We start from the raw sequence: 10,373 nt of genomic DNA on the forward strand, positions 1-10,373 counted from the left end.
TTAATACAAATTTATGATGACTGGGAAAAGATGTTCTGCTATGATCAGGAGCTTGTTATATTTCATTTTAATCTCCTCTAGCTCCAACTGAGACCAGGAAAACACTTCTATTGAGGGACTTAATCACAGAATCTGTAATAATGAAGTTGCATTTGACTGTTTAGTTCATTGTTGTTAAGCAGATGGAAACAAGGTTGCATTACAGCACAACCAGACTACCTAGCTATGCTAATTGATATATACTTCTGTCTGTCAGCATTCCAAACACCAGCATAGTTTGGCTAATGTGATTCCCAAACTGATGTCTCAGTATCCTGGTGCTCAAGTTTCAGTTTGGGATTCTGGTCTCCCTTTGATTCCATTTCACTTTTGTAATGAAAGAGAACATTTGCTTGTGGCTGTTACAGCTACAAATAAATAATTTGCCATCTGCACCAAAAATGAAATTTAAGCTCTATAGTGAAAATAATGGCTTAAAAAATTAAAGCTTTATGATAACAAAGATAATATATGAACATATTTCTCACAACTCTTATACATTTATTATGTCCAGATGTTTTTTTCATACAAGCTGTATCGTGATATTTTATTTAAACATTGCCATATGTTCAAATATTACATTGCATCATATAATATCACATCCCACTGTATAAAATGTAAAATAACATGATTAGGAATAACAGCACTTACGGACAATGCACTGGTTTCCACCAGGTAACGTTTTCCATCCCGGGCAGCAGTAGGAGTGAAATCGAGACCCACAGACATTTGGCCTGTGATGCATACATTGAAAATCAAAACCATAAAACTTTAAACAGAACACATGCAAAGGAAAAATAGTTAGAATCACAGAATAAGTAAAAGCACAACCAACTTCTAGCTTAATTATAAACGATAGAGAAAACGTATAAAAAACAATTTATGTTTCATACATAAAGATAATGTTAAAAAATTTTTCAAAATGACCTATAACATAAATAATATGCAGATGAATGGAAACTTGGCAAGTATAGGCTACTTTTTGAAGACAGAAAGGAAAGTCATATTTTTTCTGGTTTCTGCTATCCTACCATCATTCTAAGAATTCTAAATAGAAAACGTTAATTCATCAATTTGTAAAACTAATCATTTTGTTCTACCCAGTTTTCCTCGGAAAGGATTTGCCTTTTTTTTAAATCTTTTTGAAATAAGACAAATTCCTACTTTCTTCAGAATGATTGCAGTCTTCCATGTCTGTATACATTTTGGGACCCATTCTGTGTTGTACGTACACCCCAGAGATTTCCCATTGCAATGACTGACCATTTTTCTCACAGTAGAGGAACTAATTATTTCATTCTGAAAGTTCCTAAAGGGTATGTTCAACGATAATATTTAAACTACAAGTACCAGTATGATTCACTTCAGGGTTTTGAAAACAGCAATAAAGTGATTTAGCCGATTAACGTTTAACTCTGGTTTATAAGGCTGCTGAATAGTCTCATTTTGAAGGGTATGCGCCCAAAACATCATACTCTGTGCAAATGATGACTGATCTGTTTATTTTCAGCATTTGCAGCTTTCCCTTTTTATTTTACTTCTGATAAAAATCTGACTGTACGTGCAGATGATCACTGTTACACATAAACACAGACTGACGAGAATTTCTGTATACAAATCGGGGAACTCTCTAAGAATGCACTCAATGCTCAGTTACTGTAAAATTTAAGTGGGTGACAGTTCAGCGGGAAAACTGCTTTTGCACTAAAACACAATAGCCACGGTACGTTACGTTAACATTCCAGTCCATATTTTGAACAAAATTACAAATATTCAAACCAATGTATTTTTTGCTTGAAAAAAAATCATGTCTATACCCTCTGAGCATATCCTGCTGTCCTCTTCTCCTCACTCTGTTGGCTGCTTCCTTCATTTCATTTGGATTGAATCGTTGTGCTTCAAAGTCTCTTGGATATTGCTGTCCCGTCACTTTTTCCACCGCGATGCTTGCTATTGCTATACATCCCAGCAGAAATTTCCAACAGCATCGTATCCCCATCCTGGGAACACACTCGCTCCTTGGCTTTTTTGAAGGATTTCCAGATCAAGTTTTGTTTTAAATGAATAATTTTCACAGTCTGTTGGTCAGATTAGCGATCACTTTATAACTCGGGCTCCTCTCAGTTCTTCTTAAAAAAAAATCTGGCAAACGTATGTTTTTTTTTTAAAGTTTGCAATAAGTTTTAAAACGTTGTTTCAGCGGCGGAAAGCAAGCGGAGGACCCAAGAAACTAAGCACCATCTGGGTAGGGGGGGGTGGGGGGGATGCATGAATGTGAAGGCTGGGGGGGTGGGGGAAAGGTGTCCTGTTTGAAATCTAAAGCGTGCCCAGGATCTGTGCAGAAAGCCGCCAGTCAGGCGAGCTGAGACTGAGAGGCTGCGGGGCGACCTGGGGCTTTTCACTGGCTGCTGTCAATGGGGAGCCCGAGCAAGCACGTGGGCTGAGGGGAGGACCAAGCGGGAGAGGCGGGGGGCGGCCGCACTTCCCTCGCCCCCCGCCCACACTTCATCAGCCCCACTGGAGGGTGCAAACCCAACCGGTCCGCAATGCAACGCCGAGTTTTCCTTTTCTTCTTTTTCCGCTTTTTATTTGAATGAAGTGATCTTAAATGGCCGGACAATTAAATCCAAAGTTGCATCTGTACTTTTATCTGCTTTAGACAAAAGTCTTGGCAATGGCCACTTTGCAGAAATCAGCCGGCACAGCGAGCAAGCGACGCTGCTTCCCGGGGCACCGGGGATGCACAGCCGCGGATTTACTGCCAGTCACTTCAGTTGGGCACACTGAGACGGAGCTGCCCCGCTCCCGCCAGCTGCACCCCTGTGCTCCCACCGGCTGCACCCCTGTGCTATCGGCTGCACCCCTGCGCTCTCCCTCTGGCTGCACCCCTGCGCTCTCCCGCCAGCTGCACCCCTGTGTTCTCCCTCCGGCTGCACCCCTGTGTTCCCGTCAGCTGCACCCCTGTGTTCCCGTCAGCTGCACCCCTGTGTTCTCCCTCCGGCTGCACCCCTGTGTTCCCGTCAGCTGCACCCCTGTGCTCTCCCCCCGGCTGCATCCCTGTGTTCCCGTCAGCTTCACCCGTGTGCTCTCCCCCCAGCTGCACCCCGTGCTCCCGCCAGCTGCACCCCTGTGATCTCCCCAACTAAATCCCTGTGCTCTCCTGTGCTTTCCCGTCAGCTGCACCCCTGTGCTCTCCCCTGTGCTCCCATCAACTTAATCCCTGTGCTCCCCCCGCCAGCATCCCTGTGCTCTTCCCGTGGCTGCATCCCTGTGCTCTTCCCCCGGCTGCATCCCTGTGCTCTTCCCCCGGCTGCATCCCTGTGCTTTTCCCGGCTACACACTTGTGCTCCACCTGGTTGCACACATGTGCTCTTTGGTAACTGTCACTTCCCCTCTGGGTGTGTTGTCTCGCGGAATCCACCCTGTTCTCAGCTCACAAATTTTTTCAGCCTTTCAGGAAATGTTACCAATTTTCAAGGCACCAGTCAAAAAAAAAAGTCACCGTTACCTGATTTCACTTTTCCTCAACATAACTCTCACAATCTTCTACTCTATCCTGCGGTCCATTTTGAGCAACCCCATGGGAGATCTGCTATTAAAAAATACATTTTGAATGGAACTAAACAATTCATCTGCAGCAATCATGATTTGTCACTTTGCACACATTTGTCAATAATGCAACATGTAACATTGCAATCCACATATACATATAACCTTTGGTTAGCATTACAGTTTATCAAAGTTGTTCATCTTTATTTACATGTGTAAGTACTTTACTTAGCCTCTGAATAAACCTGCAGGTTGCGCACTCTTAAAACCCCAAATCACCCACAGGAAAATAGTTTTTGACTAATTTGTGAAAATACGCAACTTGTCTTTTTGTTAACACCAAGGGATAGATTTTACACTTTTGTGCAGATCGCCCAAAAATGGGCGGTATTTATGGCGTGGGCGGTAAAAATCGGTTTTCAGATCGCCGGCTTATCACCCATTTTCAAAGCTCCTCGTCTTCATTTAAAAATTGGGCGTTATTGTTATGTATTGGATAAGGAGTCATTCTAGATACTGCAAGCTCAAAGTAAGTGTGACCGTAGTCCTTTATTACAGATCACAGAGTGCCTCTCCAGCCTGTGAGGCCTCCTTATGTTCAGCCATGAACTCATTGAATGGCGGTGCAGGCTAGAAGGGCCGAATGGCCTACTCCTGCACCTATTTTCTATGTTTCTATGTTTCTATATACAGATGCACCCAAGGGATTGTGGGATCCCTTTGGACTCCAGGGGATAAGCCCTCTGGTGGTTAGACATGGTAATTACAGGTTTACATACATAACAACACTCCCCCACAAAGTTAATGGTGTAACTATTTACAATGTGATTTGATCTAGGGTCTTCCTTTCCCTGGTTGATCGTCTCCGAGCAAATGCTGGTGTTGGTGAGTCGTTTGTTGGGCCTTCGCTGGGCTGCTGCGCAGCTGGCCTTGATGGACTGCTGGGGGTGGTGAGTCTTGCTGGGCTGCTGCGGGTGATGGGTTCTGCTTCATGGTCAGCCACTGGGTCGGTTGCCACTTGTTTGTGTTGGATGGTTGAAAAAGGTAGAGTCTACTGTGGGTTGCTCTGGATAGTCTGTAAATCTGAGTTTGGTTTGGTCCAAGTGTTTTTTGCAGGTGAGTCCATTTGTGAGTTTGACCACAAACACCCTACTCCCCTCTTTGGCCAAAACAGTGCCAGCAATCCACTTGTGACCTTGTCCATAGTTCAACACAAATACAGGATCATTTACTTCAATTTCACATGACACATTTGCGTGATCATGATATGTGTTCTGTTGAAGCCGCCTGCTCTCTACCTGTTCGTGTAGATCAGGGTGGACTAACGAGAGCCTTAAGTGCCCTTTTCATGAGCAATTCAGTGGGAGGGACCCCGGTGAGCGAGTGGGGTCTTGTGCGGTAACTAAGCAGGACTCGGGATAAGTGAGTCTGCAGTGAGCCTTCAGTTACCCTTTTCAAGCTCTGCTTGATTGTTTGAACTGTTCGTTGTGCCTGACCGTTGGACGCTGGCTTAAATGGGGCAGGCGTGACATGTTTGACCTCATTGCAGGTCATGAATTCCTTGAATTCAGCACTGGTAAAGCACGGCCCATTGTCACTTACAAGGACATCAGGCAGACCTTGCGTGGCAAACATGGACCGAAAGCTTTCAATGGTGGCAGTGGATGTGCTTGCCAACATTATCACACATTCAATCCACTTGGAGTACGCATCTACAACCACAAAAACATTTTTCCCAAGAATGGGCCTGCATAGTTGACATGAACCCTAGACCACGGTTTGGAGGGCCAAGACCATAAACTTAGTGGCACCTCCCTGGGTGCATTGCTTAACTGGGAACATGTGTTACATTTGCACACAGGACTCTAAATCTGCATCGAATCTGGGCCACCACACGTGGGATCTGGCTATCGCTTTCATCATTACAATGCCTGGGTGGGTACTGTGGACATCACTAATAAAAGTGTCCCTGCCCTTTTTTGGCACAACTATCCGATTACCCCATAGGAGGCAGTCTGCCTGTATAGACACTTCATCTTTGCGCCGCTGGTACAGCTTTATTTCTTCCTGCATCTCTAACAGGACACGAGACCAACTCCCGTGGAGCACACAGTTTTTTACTTGGGACAGTAAGGGGTCCTGGCTCGTCCAGGTTCTAATCTGTCAGGCGGTAACAGGTGATTGTTCACTCTCGAATGCTTCCATTACCACAACTAAATCTGCGGGCTGTGCCATCTCCACTCTGGTGGTGGGCAATGGTAGCCTACTGAGAGCATTGGCACAGTTTTCTGTGCCTGGCCTGTGGCGGATGGCGTAGTTGTATGCGGGGAGGTGGGTGGGGAGGGTTGACCCATCCACCTCCACGGAGGTGTGTGGGGGACCTGACCCATCCACCTCCATGGCACGAACCTGGTATTGCAGTACTTCCAGGAACGGTGCAGTGGCTCTAGGCCTTTTGGCTAAGAGCATTGGCACAGAGTGATCCTTGGCGTGTGCAAGGTGACCTCTGGCGTTTGTGATTTGACAAAGAATTGGAACGATTGGCTACGAATTAAAAAAAAAAAAAAAAACATGATCGCTTCTCGGCCTTTTGGCTAAGATCATGCGTAACTGACCTGACCAGCCACCATGACCTCCGGGTGGTTTCTCCCTGGTCAGGAAGGTATATGCTTGCTTTTTTGGAAACAGGAGGTGGGTGGGGTGGCTTGACCCATCCACCTCCACGGAGGTGTGTGGGGTGGCTTGACCCATCCACCTCCATGGCACGAACCTGGTATTGCAGTACTTCCAGGAACGGTGCTTGGGCTCTAGGCCTTTTGGCTAAGAGCATTGGCGCAGAGTGATCCTTGATGTGTGCAAGGTGACCTCTGGCGTTTGTGATTTGACAAAGAATTGGAAAGATTGGCAACGAAAAATTAAAAAAAAAACATGAGCGCCCATCGCTTCTCGGCCTTTTGGCTAAGATCATGCGTAACTGACCTGACAGGGGAGTAACCATGACCCCAACGTGGTTCTCCCTGGATCAGGAAGGTGGTTCTCCTATGCTTTTTGGAAATAGGAGGTGGGTGAGGCGGCTTGACCCATCCACCTCCACGGAGGTGTGTGGGGTTGCTGACTCATCCACCTCCATGGCACGAACCTGGTATTGCAGTACTTCCAGGAACGGTGCTTGGGCTCTAGGCTTTTTGGCTAAGAGCATTAGCGCAGGGTGATCCTTGATGTGTGCAAGGTGACCTCTGGCGTTTGTGATCTGACAAAGAATTGGAAAGATTGGCTACGATTAAAAAAAAACATGAGCGCCCATCTCTGGATGCGGGCCGATGCATTCGTATTTATCCTCTTGCTTTCAGAAAAGAGGGATATAAGCGGCTTATGGTCGGTTTCCAATTCAAATTTGAGCCCGAACAGATATTGATGCATTTTCTTTATCCCGTAAACACACGCTAACGCTTCTTTTGCGATCATGCAGTTGGCCTTCTCGGCCTTCGACAGACTTCTGGATGCATAAGCAACTGGTTGCAATTTCCCAAATTCATTAGCTTGTTGCAATACACACCCGATCCCGTATGACGCGCAGCACATGCTAGTACCAAACGTTTACATGGATCGTACAACACAAGCAATTTGTTTGAACGTAACAGTTTCCTAGCTTTCTCAAAGGCATTTTCTTCACTTTTACCCCATACCCATTCATCTCCTTTGCGCATTAAAGAGTGCAGGGGTTCTAACAATGTGCTAAGACCCGGTAGGAAGTTATCAAAATAGTTCAGGAGTCCTAGAAACGACCGCAGCTCCGTCACATTCTGTGGTCTTGGTGCATTTTTGATTGCCTCCGTCTTCAAATCGGTGGGCCTGATGCCGTCCGCCGTGATTCTTCTCCCCAGAAACTCCACTTCAGGCGCCAGGAAACGCACTTGGAGCGTTTTCACCTGAGCCCCACATGATTAAGCTGACAGAGAACCTCCTCCAGGTTCTGCAGGTGCTCGACAGTGTCCCGATCTGTAACCAAGATGTCGTCGTGGAAGACCACGGTGCGCAGGACCGACTTCAGCAAGCTTTCCATGTTCCTCTGGAATATTGCCGCGCCAATCGAATCCCAAATGGACATCTGTTGTAAACGAAAAGACCTTTGTGCGTGTTGATGCAGGTGAGGCCTTTCGAAGATTCCTCCAGCTCCTGCGTCATGAAGACCGAGGTCAAGTCCAGCTTCGTGAACATTTTCCCTCCTGCCAGCGTCGCAAATAGGTCGTCTGCCTTTGGTAGCGGGTATTGATCCTGCAGTGAGAAATGATTGATAGTTACTTTGTAATCACCACAGATTCTGATGGAGCCGTCTCCCTTGAGGACTGGAACAATCGGACTGGCCCACTCATTGAATTCAATCAGCGAAATGATGCCCTCTCGTTGCAGCCTGTCCAGCTCGATCTCTACCCTCTCTCTCATCATGTAAGGTACTGCTTTCACCTTGTGATGGATGGGTCGTGCCCCCGGAATCACTTTTGCTCCTTGGAACTTCCCGATGTCTGGTTCGAACAGCGAGGTGAACTTGCTTTGGACCTGGGCACATGAGGTGTCGTCAACGGACCAAAGCGCTCAACATCGTCCAAATTCCAGCCTATCTTTCCCAGCCAGCTCCTGCCGACCAGCGTGGGGCCATCACCCGGTACCACCCAAAGTGGTAAATTGTGCATCGCTCCATCGTAGGAGACCTTTACAGTAGCACTGCCAATAAGGGAATCAGTTCCTTTGTGTACGTTGTAAGTTTGGTACGAATGGGAGTCAGGACTGGCCTTGAGGCCTTGTTGCACCACAACTTATCAAAAGTTTTTTTACTCATTATGGACTGGCTTGCGCCCGTGTCCAGCTCCATGGACACCGGGAGTCCATTTAATTCAACCTTCAGCATTATCAGGGGATACTTTGTGGTAAATGTGTGCACCCCATAAACCTCTGCCTCCTCGGTCTGAGGCTCTGGTTCATCATGATCCACCATGGATCTGTCTCCTCTGCAACATGGTGGTTTGTAGGATTTGCAGCTTGCCTGCACATATGTTGGAGGTGTCCCATTGTTCTACAGCCTTTGCAAATGTATCCTTTGAAGCGGCATGAATGGAATCGATGATCACCCCCACAGCTCCAACAAGGTGTTAATTGCCTTGTATTCACCACCCTTGATGGCGGACTCTGAGTCATCTGCGGACATGCAGTTACAGGCATGTAAATCCTGCCATATACATTTCGATTCAAAAACAATGTTACTTTGTTCACAGTACTTGCAACAGCACTAGTGTGCAGGGAAATTTGTTTGGTATTGTCATTGGTGGAGATAAACGCCTGGGTTATCGCTATGGTTTTACTCAAGGTTGCGGTCTCTACATTCAAAACTTTGCAAAGTATTACTTCATGGCCAATACCAAGTACAAAGAAGTTCCTGAGCATATGCTGCAAGTGTCCTTCAAATTCGCCATGTCCTGCAAGGCGCCTTAGCTCGGCGATGTAGCTCGCCACTTCCTGGCCTTCAGACCTTTTGTACGTTTAGAACCGATACCTCGCCATCAGAACACTTTCCTTCGGGCTTATATGCTCCCGGACCAGTGTGCACAACTCATTGTACGATTTGTCTGTGGGTTTTGCTGGAGCGAGCAGGTTTTTCATGAGGCCATATGTTGGTGCCCCACAAACGGTGAGGAGGATCGCCCTTCGTTTGGCAACGTTCCCTTCTCCTTCCAACTCGTTGGCCACGAGGTATTGGTCAAGTCGCTCCATGGTGGCTTCCCAATCATCTCCCTTTGAAAATTTATCCAGGATGTCCACAGTTCTCTGCATTGTTTCATTGGGGTTTGTTATCTGTTTCTCATCGCCAGTTATTATGTCTTAGATAAGGAGTCAGACTAGATACTGCAAGCACAAAGTAAGTGTGACTGTAGCACTTTATTACAGACCTCAGAGTGCCTCTCCAGGTGTTCCCAAGGGATTGTGAGATCCCTTGGGACCCCAGGGGATAAGCCCTCTGGTGGCTAGACATGGTAACTGCAGGTTTACATACATAACAGTTACCACGAGCGATGTGAAATGGTGTTAGTGTTAAATCTCTCTGAACTTCTGCCATAAGTGTCGCCGTCCTTAGCAACGGCATGGCAACACTCGCTTCCCATGATTCAGGAGGTCAGGGTTCATCATTACATGCGCAGAAGAAGAGACAGAGAAAGAGGGAGCAGAGAGGGACTGAAAGCGTGTGTGGGTGTGGTGTGTGCTTATTTGGCTGTTGTGGGAGGCACAAGGGAGATTCGCCAGCAGCAAAAAGCCTGCTAAGCACCAAGAGGATAGTTGGCACCGAGTTTTGGTCCAACAAATAATATATAACATGGAAGGGATGGAGGAGGCCCTGCAACTGTTAGCCAGGAACACTGGTGGCAGAGAGCTCCCACTAGTCCCGGAGCACGGCACTGCACCCCAAGGTGCCGCACCCCTATTGCCAATGACACATGAGAGCCAGGAGCAACATCTTGCTTCTGGCTCGGAGCACATTCCCACCTCGGGACCGTCCTCTCCTGTATCCGTCCAAGCAGCGGTTCTGCCGTCATCCACCCTCGCCACCCCCAATGAAGCATCGCCTGAGGAACTCGTCGGCCAGTCGGCTTGGAGTCAGGAGGGGAAGAGAAAGAGGTAGGGGTGGGGATGAAAAGCGGGGAGGGGGAGGGAGAAGAATTGGTTTTTACAGATATACTTATGATTTCTGACAAATGGTCAGTTTAAATGTTTTTTATCTAACATAACCTTGTTGC

At 46.9% G+C, this 10,373-nt stretch overlaps 1 protein-coding gene, 1 non-coding gene and 1 pseudogene across 2 annotated transcripts in view; 2 read left to right on the forward strand and 1 right to left on the reverse strand.

The window, feature by feature from the left end:
• fbn2a (fibrillin 2a) overlaps positions 1-2,261 on the reverse strand; it is a 514,209-nt gene extending 511,948 nt beyond the window's left edge. The window contains exons 1-2 of the mRNA XM_070881599.1: positions 1,857-2,261; positions 691-773 (exon numbers count right to left, since the gene is read on the reverse strand). Of these exons, the coding sequence (XP_070737700.1) occupies positions 691-773; positions 1,857-2,038 (265 nt within the window). The 5' untranslated portion in view covers positions 2,039-2,261. The remainder of the gene's footprint in view (positions 1-690; positions 774-1,856) is intronic.
• Positions 2,262-6,162: 3,901 nt separating this feature from the next.
• Positions 6,163-6,395, forward strand: LOC139279093 (U2 spliceosomal RNA; annotated as a pseudogene).
• Positions 6,396-6,526: 131 nt separating this feature from the next.
• On the forward strand, positions 6,527-6,723 carry LOC139279515 (U2 spliceosomal RNA). Its single transcript, XR_011596498.1, has one exon. It is a non-coding gene; the product is annotated as a U2 spliceosomal RNA (small nuclear RNA).
• The last annotated feature ends 3,650 nt before the right edge of the window (positions 6,724-10,373 follow it).

The sequence above is a fragment of the Pristiophorus japonicus genome, chromosome 1, assembly GCF_044704955.1.
Source record: "Pristiophorus japonicus isolate sPriJap1 chromosome 1, sPriJap1.hap1, whole genome shotgun sequence".
NCBI classification, from domain to species: Eukaryota; Metazoa; Chordata; class Chondrichthyes; family Pristiophoridae; genus Pristiophorus; species Pristiophorus japonicus.